Source organism: Gastrolobium bilobum, unplaced genomic scaffold (assembly GCF_033153095.1).
Source record: "Gastrolobium bilobum isolate Gb01-03AN ecotype WA unplaced genomic scaffold, APGP_CSIRO_Gbil_v1 utg20434, whole genome shotgun sequence".
NCBI classification, from domain to species: Eukaryota; Viridiplantae; Streptophyta; class Magnoliopsida; order Fabales; family Fabaceae; genus Gastrolobium; species Gastrolobium bilobum.
Window position 1 is genome coordinate 36,026 of NW_026899452.1, and position 20,218 is coordinate 56,243.

The following is a 20,218-nucleotide window of genomic DNA, read 5'->3' on the forward strand; positions in this document are numbered from 1 at the left end:
AGTAATTGTATTTCGTTGGTAAAGATATTTGATGGAGTCTTTTCAGCAGATACCTAATCTTTTCTTAATCTTAATTGGCAGCATCACAAAGAGAATATATGGCATAATTATATAGAAAAAAATAATAACGTCATCAATATTAAAAAGAAAATAACGTCATTGCATACGCGCCTAGTCAACAAAAACGCATACTAGGAAAAAAATATACATATAAATAAACATGGGTGCTAACATAAAGTATGACATCGTATACCTATATATGCAAGTAAAGATCTTCTTTATTGAGTCATTCACTGCCTCTAACAAATCCATATCATTCTTTTATTCTCCATTGCTACAACATTTTTCTCAATCATGAATATGCTTAGAGAGAATGAGCCCTTAACCCATAACCAGAAGAACTACTTTTATAACAATACTACTGTGTCCTCAGAGAACTCATTACCCTATAAATTCTCTTCACCGAAGCCACTTGTTGAGGTTGAGAGGTTTCCACCATCCCCGGACCCTACCATAGTAAAGAAGCTTAACCACAATGCCAGTGAACGTGATCGTCGCAAGAAGATCAAACGCTCGATTGCTTCACTTGGTTCGCTTCTTCCGGTGCCACATCAAACGGTACTTTAAGTCCTCTCTTTCCTTCCTCTTTTAACTAAAAGGACACTGTTCCCATGCAAATAAAATCCTTCTTTAAATCCGTAGCTAAAATCTTTTGTAAGCAGCAACTTCACGAAATTAAGAATGTTATCCATTGCTAAAATGATAAAAGATTATTGTCAATTGGGACGTTTATTAATCAAAATATTTTAAGAATACTAATAACAAGATAAATATATATATATATTAGTTTCCTTGTTTAAGGGGTACAACATATGTACCCGTTTCAATCTCCTATGCATTTAGGCTCATTCATTGATTAATATTCAAACCGATTTTTCACAAAAATATTAAATTTTCAATGTCGATATTACTTTCATAAAATTTTCAATTGAATCAAAATATAAAGATATGAATCTGTTTCTCATTACGGCAGTGGTACAGACCAAAACTCTGTAGAGTCACCGTATTGGGCTCAGGATAGTTGAGAGTGAACAAAGGGATGAACTTGGGCTACAATTATGGCATGGGGAGAGATTTCTATTGAGTAATAACAATGGTGAGCAAATGGAGAAGATGATAGAATGAGGGAGCTAAGATCCCTTTGTATAGAGCGTTGGAAATTCTCTCTCAGTGCTCAAAGTGTGATGTCATAATCATTTTCAATCCTATGTGCTCCATTAGATGTGAGGCTACATGACCTTTGACGTGTAGAAGGTCATGCGTGCGTAAGAAGTGTGAGAGGATACATGTATAAGATAGTCAAGTGAGGTGGCCCTATCAGCTATTTGGGCCGGCAGTGCAGGGCCATCCGGCCAGATTTGAACAAATTATAAAAAGCAACCTGATTTATTTGTTAATTTTCTAACTCAAGCATAAAATAAGCACTTATTTAGCAGTAATGCAAACGGGATGAAACAACTACTTCCAACAAGAACACGTTAGTACTAGCTTGTTTAACATTAACCCTGTGTTCATGTGCAAGTTTCTGTGGTACCCCGCAGCTTTACTTCTCAATTAGAATCTAAATTATCATCATTAGAGATGTCATTTCATGTCAATGTTGCAGAAAAAATTGAGCGTTCCGAACACAATTTCCTTAGTCGTAAAATACATACCTGAGTTACAACACGAGGTAGAAGGATTAAGTAAGAAAAAAGAGGAGCTTCTATCGAGGATTTCCCAGCAAGGAGATGCAGTGAAGAAACAATCTCAAAGGAAGATTTCCCAACTCAATTCTGTTTTTGTAGTTTCTGCAACTAGGCTCAACTTTAATGAGGCTGCTATTCAGATTTCATCGTATGAGGTTTACAGGACCCCACTATCTGAGATCTTGCTGTTTTTAGAGAATAATGGATTTTGTCTGCTAAGTGCTTCTTCCTCTGAAACCATTGGAGGGAGGGTCTTCTATAACTTGCATTTACAGGTATGCTTTGTAATATTTTTTTAATTTTGGTGGAATTAGGATATCATTTATATTTTTATCATATTTACTTTACCTACTTTTCTCCAACAACGTGTGATCACAATCTCTGGAAGAAAAAGAAAGAAAAGACAAAAATCATATGAGATTGTGATATAACAGTTGTTGGAAAAAGAATAGGTAAATTAAACATAAAAAAAAATAGACATAATATTTTATGGCTTCTTTTCGCTAGTTGTTTTTTCTCTTCGGGCCAATTGAGAGAGAGGGTATCTGTTAAAAGTTTGAGAACTAACTAACGGTGCGTGGTGCATCTACATGTGGAAAAAACTCATAGATTCTGACTAAGCTATTGTCAATATAAAAGAAACAAAGCATTTAATTTGATTATTTGATCTTCATAATTAGAATTAACGTTAGTTTGATTGAAAAATTTATTTGCTTCTTCTTAGAAATAAATTACAAAAGCTTATATAGAGAATTTCATACTCTAATCTAGGTTTATCTTTGCTTTCGTCTATTTAGGACACAGTTAGGAGTTCTATATTGTTTTGTTATTTTCTTAGGATTTTTGGGTGATTTATCCTCTCTCTCTCTTATTTTTTATTTTTTATTTTTTTCAGATATCGGTTTTCCCTATTGACATAGAGCGCTGGAGCGCTAAATTAATGGAGTATTGGAGCGCTAGGATAATGGAGCGTTGGAATGTCGGAGCTAAAATATAACATCTAAAAGGTGTCCGCCATAGCATTATGAAGAAGGAGGTCCATAGCCCACAAGATTCACAAAGAAATAGGAACGACCATACAAGCGTTGTGGTTGACTACTGAAAAGTCCAACTTCTCGAGCACACAACCTTTTTGAAAGCATACAAATAGGGATTCCTAGGTCTTAGAAAAACATATAATTTCGATTAGAGTGTGTGTGTGTGCGCGTGTTTGTGTTTGGGAGGAATAATGTCATGATGCTTCTTCAATAACGGAGTTATTCTTTAATCTCTCTTCTCTTCTCTTTGATGTCTTTTTACTCAATTGACTTAGAAGTAGATAGAACCCAAAAGTAATTTCTTATGGATTACTTTTTTTTCAACTCAATATATATTTTTCCTCTGTTGAGTGTTTTATCATATTCTCAATGCTTTTATGATTTGGGAACCAAATGATTGATATCAAGATTATTTGCTAAACAAGAGATCTGAACATACAATCTAGAATTGGATAGGAATTCATAAAGATGAATAACGACTGAGGCATTCGCGTCACATTTATGCAGTCTTTATAAATTTTATGTTCTTAATGTTTGAATTTAATTAGGGGTCGGCCAAAGGATTTATGATTGCCTGATTTATTCAAAGGGTTACCGTAAGAGTTTGGGTCTTAGTTGACTTGGGAAATTTTGATTAGCAACTAGATTAATATTATTGAATTACAACTGAATTCAGGATTGGCAAAAGAAATTTTGGGAAATCGAAACCTAACCTATTATTTTCATTGCTTACAATCTTTTTTAAATTTAATTTATCTATTATTTAATATTTTCAATTATTCATTACCTTTCGAAGTATTTCGGTTTACATAATTAAATCCAAGGTGGTTGATTATTGCTTTAACCTCTAATTCTTATGCTAAATTGGTCAATGCACTTATTTTAAGGTCATGTCAATGTTTTGGATTAGTTTGTGTCAAACAATAAGTGTCGCTATTAGAGCCTTGGATTCGGCTATTGATTTCTATTTTGAACTATTTTAGTTGATGTAATTTTTCATTTTACTTTTGTTTCTATTTTTAATTTATTTTGTTTCCTTGTTTTAATTTATTTAATCATAATAATTTTTCCTTTTTTAAGAAAATATTTTTCTTATTTTTTTTTGTTTCCCTCTTAGTTTTATTTTTGTTGGTTTATGATCACAATACTTTCGAGTTTTATTTGGAATTTGAATAACGACAAAGTCAAAGAGGAATATAAAAGTTGCTCAAGAAAAGATAAAACTTTTGAACACACAACCATCTCGAAGGCATATCGTGAGAAATTACGCCACACTTAGGAGTATGCGCTCAGAAATATCTTAGTGATAGATATCTTGGTTGGCTTATAGCCAATATCCCAATCACTGCGCACAAGCAATAAGCTTATAGCCAAGACGTGGGTATGTGCACAATATTGGCAGTAATAGTAAATAAGTCAAAAGTGTGTACCTGAGGTCTTTAGCCTTTTATTTATAGGGTTACCTCTTGGGCTTGGTCTGTTTAGATCTCTCAGTTTCTGTAAGATTCAACCTCTAACTTGTAGGGATAAGGGTCTTATCCCTTTATCTTTATCATCTCTTGTTGTTGAGGTAGATATGTCCTTATCCCTTAAGGGATATGCGGTTAAGATATGGATATATTCCATAACAGTTGCCCCCCCAGCCCGGCAGCTCAGAAGTTCGGACTGCCGAGATGAATAGCCTTGTCTTCGATCTCGGTCTCTCTAAGATGTTATAATCCTCCTTTCTCGAAGCTCGAGTTATAGGTTTCAATGTGGAGGCTCCAGAGTTCGCAATATAGTTTTATTTTGTCTAACAAATAGCTATATCAAGTCGACCTTAAGTGAAGACGCCTTTTCTCTTTGCTTTCATTATTGATCTCGGTTCACAAACTTCTTTTGTCCGAGTTTAGCATTGGAGCCGATTTGACCTTTTGGCTTCTTGCGACTTTTGGCGGTTATGCTTTTTCACGTGTCTCCTTGCAACTGGAAGTTCTTGCATCGTGGAGTGTGAGTTGTTCTGTGCTATTTTAGTTCAATATGGAATGCACGAAATGTTTTGCCTATGCAATTACATTTGTATCCATGCCCTTTTAGCTCTCCGTTTCCTTTTCGTTTTCCCGCTTGTTGCATGCGAACCTTCGTATATATATGTTCGTTGCTTTCATTTCTCATTTTCTACTTTCTTCTTCTGGGAGCTTCATTTTGTGTATTCCTCTACTCAATTTTCGTCGGAACGATTCTATGGTTGCTTTTTTCTTCTCCCATAAACAAGTACACTTTTTATTTCTCTGCTTGTTTGCTCTTTTCCTTTTTTGCTTTGTGAATGTTAACTGTGAAAGATAGTTGAGTACTGGGTTGATTTCTGAGTTTGGGGTTGTTTCTGGGTGTTGTTTATACCTCCAAGTGCTTTCTTTTTCGTTCCCTCTTTAATTTTGAGGTTCTTTTCCTCCTAATCTCCCCATCTTTCGCATTAGAAATGACCACTCCAGCGCCGGGGTGTGGTTCTACTATAGGCCGAGATGGAAACAAGGGTGAGGCTACTAAGGGAAAGGACTTGAAGGAGTAGGAGTTTGTTAAAAAACTTCCCAAGTCGATCTGTTTATAGTTCTATGGTGAGGATTACACTGTGGAGGAGACGACGCAATTGCTTTTGCGTAGTCACCGAGGTGGGCGTAGCAAGCGAAGAATGATGTCTTCTACTAGGGAATGAGGACGTGCTAAGTCGATTGGTGGTCATCAGAGAGGATGTGCTAGGTCTGTTGGTGGTCGTCAGATTCAATCTCTACTTCCTTCAAGTCAACCTTAGCACCGTGCTCCACCGCTGGTTCTTCTACTGGCTTGAACATCGTTGAAGAGGGGGGTGAAGGTTCTTCTATTCTAACCTCGAGAGTCTCGGTTACCAAAGATCCTAAAACTGGTTCGAGCTCCAACTAAATTTTAGATCGGATCCCCGCTCTAGAACTTAGTGATAGTTCTTCCTCCTCTTCTTTCTCTGACTTTTAGCTTTCCCACTTTCTTGTTTCTACCTCTGTGGGGGCTCCTCTTATATCCTTAGATCAATCTCCCCTTATTATTCTTAGTGACTGTGCTTCCTCTTCTTCCATATCGGATTTAGATCTCGACAGGTTCAACCTCAACCAAAAAGGTTTGAGCCTATTATATTTTCTTCTTATGTTGGTTCCTACCCTTCCTGTTCCAGGGCATCAAAGGCAGGGCCTTCAACTTCAGGAGTAGACGATTGCTTTGATTGGGAATTGTTGGAGATCCTTAATATGTGATCTCGGCTTTCGCCTGCCGAGGTATCCTGTCTCCCAATAGGGAATACGTCGGGAGTGGATCTTTCCCCTAGTGACGTTCCAGTGTGCGTAGGTCCGAGCGTCGGCGAACCCCTTTTTTTCTTCCTCTATAGCGACTTGATTACGAAGTTGGGGTTGAGATTTCCTTTCTCCGACTTCCAAGTGGCCGTGCTCCACCGACTTCTTGTTGCGCTCACCCAACTTCATCCGAAGTCGTGAGCTTTTATCTGCGGGTTTGAACAAGTGTGTACCGTACTCAGCCTCCCATGTACAGTTCCTCTTTTCTTTTTCATGTTTAATGTATATACCGCCCGCACTGGGACGGAGGAAAAATGGGCGAAAAGGCTGGGTTACTATCAGCATTGCACTTGATCGTGGGACTTTTATCCCCTACTCTCAGTCCTTTAAGAATTTCAAGGATTGTTTCCTTAAAGTGGTAGTCCATCCCGGATGTCGGCCTTGGTTCGCGGTCGAGGCTTTCGGGGGCGAAAAGTTTGCAGCTCAGTTCGAGCTTTATTGGACTCGGAACCATTATATCAAGCGAGCAAAGTATTACACAACCTGCGAGTCCTCTCTTTCCGATGAAGAGCTATTGGCTTTTAAGTGTTTAAGATCTTATGCTCTTGACTACGGCCTGATTGACTTAAATCGTATTGTAGATAAATTTGAGAATGATCTTCGTCGAGAACTCTGTATGATACCTCGGCTTTCTTAATTATGTTGTTTTTTTCTTTGTTCAATATCTGACATTGTCTTTTTCTTTGCAGGCTACATGGCTGACGACGATTACCGCCTTTATGTTAAGAAGCGAAAAGCTTCTCTAAAGGGGAAGTCTTCGGAGGCTTCTCCGTCTGTTGAAGCTCAAAATATCAAGCTCCTTGACCTCACTGGGCCTGGTTCAACTGCCATGACCAGCCGATTCTGTCTCTTCCCCTTCCTCCTTCTAGGCTCTTAATGTGGAATGCAGTGTTCCTAGAGCTCGGGGAGCTTTGGAAGGTAGGGGCTTCAAAGAGCCTTCAAGCCGCCATAAAGCCTCCACCAGTTATAACCAATAGCTCTCCTCTCAATGCCGACGTCCTTGCCGGACTGAAGCATATGCAAGAGGAAGCTTTGAAGGCAGTTTCTCTAGTTCAGACCTTCTATAATATCCCTAACTTAAATAATTTAATTAATTACTTCAAATTAAGTAATTAAGCATGTATTAATGAGTAAAATTAAGTATAGGGCCTAATTAAGTGAATTGGGGTCACTTTTGAGGTAACAAGTGTACTCAGTGAAAATTAAAGGGTATAAATGGGTGCACGCAATAGTACCCAAAATATAAAAATAAAAGTGGACATATTTCTAGAAAAATATTCCAGACCTTTGGGTAAAGTTTGGTGGTAAATGGAGTTGAATAGATAGATGAGCTAATACCCGCTTAAAGCCACTTAACATATGTTAAGTGACCAAGCAAAAAAAGAAAAAAAGAACCCAAATCCCTCCCCTAACCCGTCGTGGACCAGAAAGGAAGAAAGGAAGAAAGGAAGAGAAGGAGAAGAAGAGAGGGAGAAGAGGGAAGAAGGGGGAAACCCTAGGTTATGCTATCCTTAACCAAATTCATCCATTCCAAAGCCTAAACCACTCCAAACCTTCCCCTCTTTCATAATCCAAGCTTGGTTTTGAGTGGGAGTCTTTGTGGAGTGGGATATCATCCTCCAAAAAAGCCGACCCATAGGAGAAAGTAAGGGATTTGTTGGTTTCTACCTCCATGGAAGCTTGAGGAACAACCTTGCCTTGTTGTGTGATCCTTGGTGGTTAGTTTTCCACTCTCTTTCACACAAATTCCTTGAGTTTTGCATGATTAAGGTTTTGATGAATAGTGTTTTTTGGGGTTTTATGGGTTTGAGTTTGATGGAGGCTTGGTGTCTTTGTAAATATTGTTAGGAATGCTAAATAAACGGTAGAAATGAGTTAGAGTGTTATTTTAATATGCTTTGATATTTGGAGAAATCTATGCTTGGAACTATGGATTTCCTTGCATCGTTAGCATTGTTTGATTGTATTCCTTGTGTTGTTAGGATCGAGGCAAGAGGACCAAGTGGAGTGACCAACCCTTGTGGTTGTGAGCAATTGAGGAAAGTTCAAGAGCAAGGTAAACCTTTGGACCTTGGGGTTGATCCCATTAAGTGTTCCACCATACTCCATTGAGGAGAAATGGTTTATGAGATGTGATATGTAATTATGATAGTAATTTTATGCCCATGCATTGATCTATGCATTGATAAATGTTATGATTGATTAATTGATGTTTGATTGTTTAAGAATGGTTGAGGAATGGTTGTAGAGGTAGAAATAATGAATGAGGTAATGGTTGAGGACTGTGATTGAGGTTATGAGTGATAGTATTATGATGAGGATGATTGGTAGGAACTTCCTTTGGAAACAACCCTATGTAGATCTCCATGTGGTTAGAGCATAAGAGAAACAACCATATGTGGATCTTTCTTGGAGGTTCCTAGATTGAGGTTAGGGACTTCCCTTGAAAACAACCCTATGTGGATCTCCAGGTGGTAAAAGCCTAAGAGAAACAACCCTTAGTGGATCTCTCTTGGAAGTCCATATGATGGTTGTGGATAGGAATGTGTTGAACTGTTATGATTATGTGTACATCGAAAGTGAACCTTAGGGTGGAGTGATCTCCAAGGACCTCTGATTTACTGTGATATATTCGTATATCTCACCCCGTGTTGTGGGGCATCATTTCAGGTACTGATAGAGGTGAGGTTGATCGAGGCAAGAAGCATGAGTAGATTGTACTTGATAGCTGGACATTTTGAGTTGCATGCCATTTAGAATTGCTATATGTATATTTTGATGCCACATGATGTATTTTGGAGGACTTAGTGCATGATCATTGTAGTAATGGGTATCTGATACATGGTTACTTGCTTTGATCATGTTCCTTTTGTAGCTAAGTCCCTTGGCATGTATATTAAATTGTAGGAACTATAATGTAAATGAGACTTTGATGAATTGTAATTAAGGCATGATGTAATGTTGTAATTAATAGAGATATTTGTATGATGAAATGATTTGCATGCTTCTCTTGATGTACGAGTACTTTGAAAGGTCAGAATTCATGTGTTGGAAGGACTATATGATGTCAATTAGGTGAAAGAGGACCAGGGGTTTGAAAATCCATGTTGAAATAAAGACATCCTGTCTTGTTGTCCAATTTTCGTATCTTATATGATAGATTTGGACCCTTGAGTCTTAATGGAAGTTATAGATCCTTTTCTTAGCTTTCCATAGAGACCAAGATTGGTTAATTTGGATGAGTACAACTCAAGTTATGGGTAGAATACCATAGGAGGTCAGATGGTCCTGTTTTGGGGGCTTGCTCCAGAACTGCCACGCTCTGAGCGTGAGATTCACGCGCTAAGCGTCAACCTTTCTGTTTGCCCACGCTATGGGCGTGGGGGTCTTGGGAATTTTGCACCCTTTTCTTAGAAAATGCGTAACTTGAGCTACGGTGCTCTGATTTGAGCGCGGTTTGAACCCACGTGTAGCTAATAAAGAATCCTATAATATTTTGGGAAGATTGAGACCATAAAGGCAGTATATTAATTTCTTAAGTAAACAAAGAGTGGATACGTATAGTGTGAGATGAGAACTATAAAGTAAGTACAAGTTGTACAATTTAATAAAAAGCGAAGAGAGTTTAGTATTGAACTTGAACAAATAATAATATGATATTAAGTCTAGTTCTGATTATTCCGCAAGGTAATAAGGTTATGGTCACACAATTGATTATTTTAAACTCGGCATTGTTAATGAGGAAAAGCAAGTAAGTTTTAAAAAGAAAATGAAATTTATCCGGGTTTTTAATTGAACCAATGTGATTGTAACTGTGCTTAATATCATAAAGCAATGTTAACAAATCGGTTCTAGAACGGGGTGTTACACCTTCGAAGATCTTCACATAAACTATGAGAAGTCTTTTTCTTTTGTTGTTGCTGCCGAGCTCAGAATTCAAGAGTGCGAGTTCAGAATTCAAGACCTCTCTAAGGAATAGGCGAACATGAAGGTCGCCATGGAGCTGAAGAAATCCTTAGAAGCCGAGAATGTGTCCCTTAAGGATTCAATTGCCAAACTCAAGACGAATCTAGAGGCTTCTGCGTTAGCGATGTCGGAGAAGGATACTCAGATAAACAATCTTCAGGCCGACTTCGATGATGCTAGCGCTATGATTGAGAAGGCAGCTGAGTAGTCCTTCAATAATGCCATCGCTCAAACTCAGGTTCTAAACCCGGGTCTTATAATTGACGGCATGGATTTTACCTATTAGGTGAATGACGACTCAATCATGCCCAGAACTCCAGATTCGGGAGATCATCAGGAGGACGTTGATGAGGACGCTTATGGCGGGGACATTCTAGCTGCATGGGATATTTGAAGGGTTAGTGTACTGACTTGATTTGTAATTTTGGTTTTGGGAACTTGGGTCCCCTTTTTTGGGTTTGTATAAAAATTGTTGTTTTTACTTCGGCTTTTGAACTTTAACTCTGCAATTTAATTCCTCGTTTATCCATTCTGAGGTTATTCCTTTTGTTCAGTTATGGGTTTGAGGTCCCATTTATACTATTTCTTGAAGTTCGACCTTACGGGCTCGCTGGCCCAGTCAAACCGCTTTATACTCTTCCTTATTTTGGTTTTGCATATCGAAGTGTGGACATTAATGATAATTTTCCTTCTTCATTGATAATGATAAATTTTTTCAAAAATAGCGTCATAATGGAAGACTTATACTTTCGTCCCATTTTTTCGTTTGAGAATTAACAAAGACTGAGCTCACAGGCTCGTCTTATTTGTAAGGAAAAAAATCTTGTTTATGGACTGAGCTTGGATGCTCGCCTTATTTACATAGAAATAAATCATACTCATAAACTGAGCTCAAAAGCTCATCTTATTTGCATAGAAGTAGAGTTCTATCTATGGACTGAGCTTGAAAGCTCATTGTATTTGCATAGAAATAAAATCCTATCTATGGACTAAGCTTAAAGCTCGTCTTATTTAGGTAGAAATAAGGTCCTATCTATGGATTCCTGGAACTTAGACTTCAAGCTTAGTTATAGTAAGCTTTAAGCTTGTCTGCATTCTAAGTTCTTTTAATGGGCTTCTTTGAAGTCGTTTCCAAAATGTAGGCTCATTTTCCTAAGTTTTCTTTAACTCTATAGAGGCCTTCCTAATTTGCAGCGAGCTTCCCATCTCTGGAATTTTTGTTGCCAATGTCCACCCTTCTTAGTACTAGGTCGCCTTTCTGGAAAGACCGAGGTCTGACCTTCATGTTGTACCTTGCCGCCATGAGGCGTTTTGCCATCATATCTTTGTATCTACATTTTTCTTGTTTTCATCCAATAAGTCGAGCTCTACAGTTAGGGCTTCATTATTTTCTTTCTTTGTTCCTTGCAATCTTTGCATTCTTCTTCAAAATGGTTCTCCAATCTCGACCGGGATCATCGCCTCGCAACCATAGGTCAACTTGAACGGGGTTTCCTCTGCAGAAGTTTGGGTACTCGTTCTGTATCCCCATAAAACGAGGTGCAAATGTTGTACCCAATTTCCTTTTGCATCAAACATGCTCTTTTTACGCCCATCCACAATCACCTTGTTTGTAGCTTTAGCTTGCCTATTGGATTGGGGTGCTCTACATAAGAAAATCGATGTTTAACCTTGTATTTATACATGAGTTCTTGGAACTTCTTATTAGCAAATTGAGTTCTGTTGTCTATAACGATCTCGGTTGGGATTCCAAATAGGCTCACAATGTTCCTTTCAAAGAACCTTTGAACTCTGGCCGAGGTCATGGTGGTAAGGGGTCCGACTTCTATCCACTTGGTGAAGTAATCTACAGCTACTATCAACCAATGGAGTTGTCCCTCCCTCACTGTGAACGGGCCTAAGAGGTACATTCCCCATTTATAAAATGCCCAGGGTGCCGTGATACTCTAGAGCTCATCTGGGGGAGCGTGATGGACACATGCATGTGTTTAGCATTGGTCATATTTCTTTACGTGCTCTTTGGAGTCGGCCTCCGTTGTGGGTCAGTAGTATCCAGCTCGTAATGCATTCCGACCTAATGATTTGCCTCCTAAGTGATGATCATTGATGACCAATGATGCCTTTATGGATCTCAGTCATTACGTAATCTGCCTCATACATAATGGTATACAACATAACCGATATTATATCATATAACTGAAAATACGACATCCTGTAGTTAAAATCTATAGACAGATAGTCCAAATATATATCTCTTATAACAAAAGTTCTTATGGAGTAACCAGAACCAACCGAGGACTGGATGCATTCATGGTGCTAACAAAAACCAGAGTCACCCGAAGACTGGATGCACTACTATCATATTCAGCATCAGAGCCGATTGAGAACTGGATGCACTTATGGCATATAACTAGCATGTTCATTGGCCAAGAACCGGTGTGTGTGTGTGTGTGTGTGTGTGTGTGTGTGTACATATATATATATCTATATATATTTATACACACACACACCTCAAGACTTGTCTTATAACAAGATTCATAACTAATCCACTATCACATCATCAGAACTTCTAAAAAAAATCAAGCTTATCAGATAATCAAAACTTATCTGACAGATCGGAACATATCATAACTTATCAGAACAGATCAGACAAATCAGATCATATCAGAACAAATAGAGCTTATCAGACAGAACAGGCTTATCAAAACATATCAGATGGAACAGATCATCAAACTTATCAGAACATCACGCTTATCAGACTTATCAAAACGAATCATAACTTATCAAACATAACATAACGTATCAGACTTATCCAAACATATCAGAACATCATTTGACTCATCAGAAAGAGCAGAGCATCATCATACTTATCAAACAGAACAATACATATCAGAACTAAACGAAACATAACAAACTGAACAGAGCATAACAAACTGTACAGAGCATAACAGAACTTATCAGACAAATCATATCAAAACAAATAGTCACATCTCCATACTCCATATGAATGCAACTATACTAGTGTCTAACATACTCAGTCACACAGTTATAAACCATTATTCAATGGGATTCTGGTAGAACCACAAGATAGGAAAAAACTCCTAAACCAAGAGCTTACCTCAAAAGCTTTTTTGGCAAATAACTGGATCTCCAATATTACTTCTCTGGACTCCACTCTATTACCATAACAAAACATCATCAATCACCTAAGCAATTCAAACAACTAACACTTACATATTAATTCTACAATTTACCAGGTGACTTACATTGATTCTTTAACAACAATTACTTGTTTCCAATCAAACTTTCTATCAATTAATGATACATGATTCATATTTTCTCAAAGACTTTTCATCAAATACATGGTATACTAATATAACCATGCTTAGGACGAAATCATGCTTAGGCTTTTCAACCAACCAACATGCATATTAACTAGCTCTTCATGCTTAGTTTCACTTTAAATCAATAATCAAGCCTTAACCACATCAAAACATCATGATTAACCATCATATTATCAAACCCTAAACCATAGTCAACCAAGTTCATAACTCATTTTTCAGCCATCAAACATCAAGCTCATTACCTTGAATAGCTTCCAAAGCAACTCTAGATTGGTTTCCAAACTTCAAACCATCAAACAAAGCATCTTAACCTCCAAAGACAGCAGCAGGTTCGCAGCTTAGGAGAGGAGAAAACACACTCAAACAAAGCTCTCTAGAGGAAAAAAGTAGATGCCTAGGTTCACAAGCTCACAAGTTACAAGTTTCATGTGAAAATCATGTTTTAAAAATGTCTGAATCACAAGATACAAGCTTGCCCTTTTTCCTCTCTATGGTTCGGCCATGAAGACATGAAAAAGAAAGGAAAATAGCGTGGGATACAAAGAGAGAAATAGACAACCGAATATGCATAAACAAAAGACAAAGCCACTTAACTTATTTGCCAAGTTGTTAACTTTCTTTAAAACTTTTGACTTGTCTAAGTGAATTTCATTGGTTCATTTTCTTCCTTTTGCCACATGAAATCTCGGCTGCACAAGGATAAAAAGAAGGAGAGTAAACTGACTTACATAGTGAACAACACAACAAGTAACTTAGTTACTAAGTTTGACAAGTTTACTAACTTTTCTTTCTTTCAAAATAAGTCAAACCTTACATGAGTATGATTGGTCCAACCACGTACATATAAATTTTTGGCTGCACAGAGACAAAGAGAAAGGATGCCAACGGACTTTGTATGTAGAAATATCTACTAGGTTAGTAAACCAACTCGTTTGCTTGTTTGATTATTTATATTAATTTTGATGGACATTTGAGAAAAAGTTTGGAACGATGTTATAAAATTAATGATATGTTTATATTTTTCAATATTAAGTATTTGAAATATATTATTATTAGAGTGATTACGAAAATATGGATTTTTAGGATAAATTATAATGTCTTGCTTTTATAATATTTGACTTCATTCTGATGATACTGAGAAAAGTTCTGTTCATTTTCTCTGCAACCCCATTTTACTGAGATGTATATATATTTTGTTGAGAATTGCCTTTGAATGCCTTCTTGCTTGGAAAATGAAATAAATAAAAACAAATAAAATTAAAACTCTAGATTGTTGATAGCTAAAAAGAATCTGCAGCCTAACTCTTCCCTTTTTTTTCTTCTTCTTCCGTTTAACAGAAAAAAGTGAAGGTTTTATAGTTATTTGTTATCAGCAACCTCCATGGATTGAATCACCCTTTGTCTTCCCCAAGAGCCTGCTTATCTATTCATGTTTTTCTGCCCCCAAATAATTTTGGGAATTTTTCCTTCCTTTTGGTTGTACGTCTGCGTCAAAAAAGTGGTAAACTTGAATTGAAGTGTTCCCATCAACACAAGAAGTTGATCAACCGTCAGTGAAGGCAGTCATTTTGTTGTCCTGCCCATGCTGTTGTTTTGGTTTTTCTTTACAACATAGGTTGGCTTCTGACGAAGTGAGGAGTGAACGAAGAAAGCTTGGAAGGGTCAAGGGAGTCAAAAAGAATATAAAACTTTATAAAAAGGCTGAGGCGGGCATTGTATTGCAGCAACGCCAAGAGATATATAATCTTCCTGATTATTTTTCTAATCAGAGATAATGTGATTTATGACAAATGCAATGGTGCAGTGCTTGTCTTTGGAAATTAGCTATATAACTTTGGCAAAAGTATTTATGATGCTGCGGCTGCCGTGGATCCTGATAGATATGTGTATGAGGTGGATAAATCTTTTTGCCGCAGCCTATAACTATGTAACTTTACCACAAATGAAAAAGTGATAAAAAAATATTGTCTCCCTTTTACTCCAAAAATAAAATAAAAAAGTGATAAAAAATATGGACTGCAAATAAACCAAGGTAAAGTAAAATCCTAAAGAATAATACCAATTTAGTCACTAGGTAGCACCAATGTTGGACATATTAGTCATTCTCTAAGACTAATATGTGTGGAGACTAAGGACTAATATAGTCAACATATGTGATTTTTAAAGACTATGATAAGGTTTTTGTATTATCAACCAAGGAAGCACGACATATTTTTTTGGATGAAAAATGTGTGTCGGATGCTGACATATTTTGTATGTGATCAATATTTTTCAATACGCAATCAACATTCCAACACATTACAGCACGCGATCAATATTTTTTGACATTTTTATTTTTTTGACATTTTTTTTTAAGATCCAAATTTTATTTTATTTATCTTTCTAACTAAACATGAAAAATTAATTTATTAATTAAATATTTTCTGTTAAGGAATTTGACATGAAAAATAATTTTTGCTTTATATTTATGTTATAGAATTTCAATATTTGATTAGTTATATGATTTATTATGAGCTGCTATATGTATTAAATATATATTATATTATATATATTAAAAATATTATTTAATATCACGTGTCCTAACATATCAAAATTATAAAATTTACGTGTCGGTGTATCGTGTCGTATCCCGTGTCGGTGTAGTTGAAACATAGTTATTAACAAGTAATAATTCCATGGCCAAATTTATCAAGCACAGATTTGGGAGTTTCCTCGGATGAACTAACACAATTAATGCCTAGAAGCCATCCTTTAACTTAGCCTGTCAATTTTTCTAATGTAAAATCAGACCCCAACAGTAGGGGTGAAAGTGGGCTGGGCCAAGCTTTGCTCCGAAAAGCTCAAGCCTACGTCAAAAAATTTCAATTTGGCCTGGCCCAAGCCTAGTATGAGTCTAACTGTTAGCCTGGTTTGACCCGTTTATAAAAAACAAATGACCTGGCTTGACCCGTTAGCCTGTTAATTTTTAACTTCCAAGCAGAACCATGAATCAACTTTACAAAGTACTCAAATTTTGTTGCTACACCAAAAATCATAATTTCAACGTCCAAACAGAATCATGAATCATAACAAAACTCATACAATATGCATTTAAGTCATTTTCAAAAGCAAAATGCTCAAACTAAATAACATATATTTCATCAGATTTAACAAACAAATCCATACTATGTAAATTAAAATAACTACATGAATCCAACAAACACATCATGATGCTTGTAGTAAGAATAACCTCTCCCAAATTTTTTTTAATATATTCATATACACAATCTAACATGTTGAGATGTTGGTTCCTCCTATATAAGAAATAAAGTAAGATTTCTATTAAAATATAATCGAATATAATTAAGTTATAAATATTTGCAATTGATTAAATTTATATTTTTTTTTCTCCATGGCATATTTACTATATTTTATTTTATTTAAAATAAATAGTACAATACAAGCCGGCCTGTAGACTTATAGGCCCGGCCTTTTGAAAGTGGGCCTACGGCCTTTTTATTAAACAGGCTTTCTTAATGCCCGAGCCCGGCCTATTATACAAAACACACTAAGTCAGGTCTAGCCTGATGTAGGCCGAGCCGTAAACCCCTGTAGGCCGGCCCGACCCAGTTTCACCCCTACCCAACAGGAATCAAAACACAGTTCATATCAAGGAAACAAACTCTGTTCAGCTTGCCAAACCAAGGTATAATGCTTTCCAAACTAGCCAAAAGAATGAAGGGCTTGGGTTCATATCGGACTGAGATATATAAGATAGAAATAAAATGACTACCATTTTGGGTATTCACTTAATCTTATTAGGTATAGGTGCTTTTCTTCTAGTATTCAAGGCTCTGTATTTTGGGGGTATATATGATACCTGGGCTCCAGGGGGGGGAGATGTAAGAAAAATTACCAACTTAACCCTTACTCCAAGTATTATATTTGGTTATTTATTAAAATCACCTTTTGGAGGCGAGGGTTGGATTGTTAGTGTGGACGATTTGGAAGATATAATTGGAGGGCATGTATGGTTGGGTTCCATTTGTATACTTGGTGGAATCTGGCATATCTTAACCAAACCCTTTGCATGGGCTCGGCGTGCACTTGTATGGTCTGGAGAAGCTTACTTGTCTTATAGTTTAGGTGCTTTATCTGTTTTTGGTTTTATTGCTTGTTGCTTTGTCTGGTTTAATAATACCGCGTATCCTAGTGAGTTTTACGGACCCACCGGACCTGAAGCTTCTCAAGCTCAAGCATTTACTTTTCTAGTTAGAGACCAACGTCTTGGGGCTAACGTAGGATCTGCTCAGGGACCTACCGGTTTAGGTAAATATCTAATGCGTTCCCCGACCGGAGAGGTTATTTTTGGTGGAGAAACTATGCGGTTTTGGGATTTGCGTGCTCCCTGGTTAGAACCTCTAAGGGGTCCGAATGGTTTGGACTTGAGTAGACTAAAAAGGGACATACAGCCTTGGCAAGAACGACGTTCCGCGGAATATATGACTCACGCTCCTTTAGGTTCTTTAAATTCCGTGGGTGGCGTAGCTACAGAGATCAATGCAGTCAATTATGTCTCTCCCAGAAGTTGGTTAGCTACTTCTCATTTTGTTCTAGGATTCTTCCTATTCGTAGGTCATTTATGGCACGCGGGAAGAGCCCGCGCAGCTGCGGCAGGATTTGAAAAAGGAATTGATCGAGATTTTGAACCCGTTCTTTCCATGACACCTCTTAATTGAAACATGAAATCTAGTGTTGGAACTAGGAATTTTTTGAATTTCACCATACGCATTGAATTGAGTCAAGAAGGTAGGTCATATTGAAAAATCGATAGTTCTATCTGTATATATATATATATATATATATATATATATATATATATATATATATATATATATATATATTGAACTATACCGGTTTTCAAGACCGGAGCTATCAACCACTTTCAGCCACCTCTCCAAAAGATAATTTCTATTTTATCTTTATTCCACTGAATAGAACATGACCATATCTATGATATCTGAGGCACTATTCAAAAATCTATCTATGGTAAAGATATCAGTTAATGTATATGTAAAACAAAAAAAAAAACAATCAAAAATTTTTTAGAATCAAAATAGAAAAGTTTTCGAATATTCTCTGAATATTCTAAATATATAAATATATATAGAATATTCTTAATATAAATAGAGTTACTATTTATGAAGCATTAATAGATTAATAGAATATATATATCTATAATAGAAAGAATACATATAAGTTTAATTTAGAAAGAATATATAAATATAGAATTAAAATAGAATATGGACTCAGCTGGTTGCGATTTTTTCGTCTTGCTGAGACGATTCTGTATCTGGTCTTGTTTTTCTGTTTCGACATCTTTTTGCGTTGACGCACAGATTCCTCTTCTTCCGGTTAGTTGTGTGATATGTTCTTTCTGATATTTTTTTTTATTATGGACTCTCTTGTCTCCAATGTTTCTGTTTCTGGGACTCCAGCTGGACAAAAGTCGGAGTCTACTATTTTTTCAAATTATATCCTTGCTCCGTTGAGTGTGGATAAATTGGATGGGTCCAACTATGATTCTTGGTCTTCCGATCTGCGACTTTGGTTGGATGGGCAGAATTATCAATCCCATCTTACCACTAAGGCTGGATCTGTGGCGGACAATGAGCGCACACGATGGAAGATGATTGATGCTCAGTTGTGTAGTCTCATTAAAGTTACTCTTCATCCGTCTATTAAGCAGATTTTTCGACCTGCTAGTACTTGTGAAGCTGTTTGGAGTCAGGCAAAAGCACTGTACACCAATGATACCCAGAGACTCTATGGTGTGTGTCAGAAATTGATGACTACTTTTGCTCCTCGGGACTTCCATTGTCCTATGACTGAATATTTGGAGAAAACTCAGAGTCTACTTCATGATCTTAATGAAATTCTGCCTCTCACTGGTGATGTTACTAAGGAACATGAACAGCTTAATACACTTTTTATGTTGTTCATTTTATATTGTTTTCCTGACCGTTTATCTGCCAATCGGGATCAAATATTAGGATATGCTATAGTTCCTACAGCGGATTCCGTGATGTCTACCTTGCTTAGAATTCCCTCTAAGCCCTCTACGTCATCAGCACCTCCTATGATGCATATACCCCCAGTGGGTTCTGTTGACTCTTCCGCTCTTGCTGCTCAAGGGTATGGTCGTGGACGTAGAGAAGATTCTGTTGACTCTTCCGCTCTTGCTGCTCAAGGGTATGGTTGTGGACATCGATTCTCTAAAGGAAAGCTATTATGCACTCATTGTCATCAGACCAATCATACTGTTGAGCGCTGTTGGAAGCTTCATGGAAGGCCACCTCCACCTCCTCGGAATGCTCATGTTGCTCAGGCTTTCTCTAGTACCTCGGCTCCAGAGTTACCTTCCAGTGCACAACCTCCAGCTGCTCTTCTGAACGAATTTGTGACTTGGTGGTCTGAGAAGCAAACATCAGGTCCTACTGCATCCATTGCTACCACTGGTAATTCTTTTGCTGGCATCTCTCAGTTGCACTCTATAGGCCCTTGGACTCTTGATTCTGGGGCTTCTGATCACATTTCTGGTAATAAGTCCTTATTCACTTCCCTTTGTACTACTGGTTCTTTTCCCACTATTACTATGGCCAATGGGTCTCTGGTCCAATCAAGGGGGATTGGCACGGTTCTTCTTTTACCCATTTTATCTCTGGATCATGTTCTATATGTTCCTGATTCTCCTTTTAACTTACTTTTTGTTAGTCGTTTGACCAAAT

At 37.1% G+C, this 20,218-nt stretch overlaps 2 protein-coding genes across 2 annotated transcripts; both read left to right on the top strand.

Annotated features, from left to right (window-relative positions):
- The first annotated feature begins 297 nt into the window (after positions 1-297).
- On the top strand, positions 298-6,045 carry LOC133290509 (transcription factor ORG2-like). The gene is made up of 4 exons (XM_061488600.1): positions 298-618; positions 1,667-2,023; positions 5,771-5,892; positions 5,967-6,045. Exons 1-4 carry the CDS (start codon positions 355-357, stop codon positions 6,043-6,045), a joined length of 822 nt encoding a protein of 273 aa, XP_061344584.1. The 5' UTR covers positions 298-354.
- A 4,081-nt stretch (positions 6,046-10,126) lies between these two features.
- Positions 10,127-18,242, top strand: LOC133290510 (photosystem II CP43 reaction center protein-like). Its single transcript, XM_061488601.1, has 3 exons — positions 10,127-10,311; positions 10,662-10,771; positions 17,205-18,242. Exons 1-3 carry the CDS (start codon positions 10,127-10,129, stop codon positions 18,167-18,169), a joined length of 1,260 nt encoding a protein of 419 aa, XP_061344585.1. The 3' UTR covers positions 18,170-18,242.
- The last annotated feature ends 1,976 nt before the right edge of the window (positions 18,243-20,218 follow it).

Excerpts from the sequence above, each read along its gene's own strand:
- LOC133290509 (XM_061488600.1), top strand. The coding sequence starts at position 355 with ATGAATATGCTTAGAGAGAATGAGCCCTTAACCCATAACCAGAAGAAC. Across the intron at positions 619-1,666 it reads TTCCGGTGCCACATCAAACG|AAAAAATTGAGCGTTCCGAA; the intron begins GTACTTTAAGTC and ends TCAATGTTGCAG. Across the intron at positions 2,024-5,770 it reads TCTATAACTTGCATTTACAG|CTTTCCCACTTTCTTGTTTC; the intron begins GTATGCTTTGTA and ends TCTGACTTTTAG.
- LOC133290510 (XM_061488601.1), top strand. The coding sequence starts at position 10,127 with ATGAAGGTCGCCATGGAGCTGAAGAAATCCTTAGAAGCCGAGAATGTG. Across the intron at positions 10,312-10,661 it reads ATGATTGAGAAGGCAGCTGA|TTATGGGTTTGAGGTCCCAT; the intron begins GTAGTCCTTCAA and ends CCTTTTGTTCAG. Across the intron at positions 10,772-17,204 it reads TTTTGGTTTTGCATATCGAA|ATAGAAATAAAATGACTACC; the intron begins GTGTGGACATTA and ends GAGATATATAAG.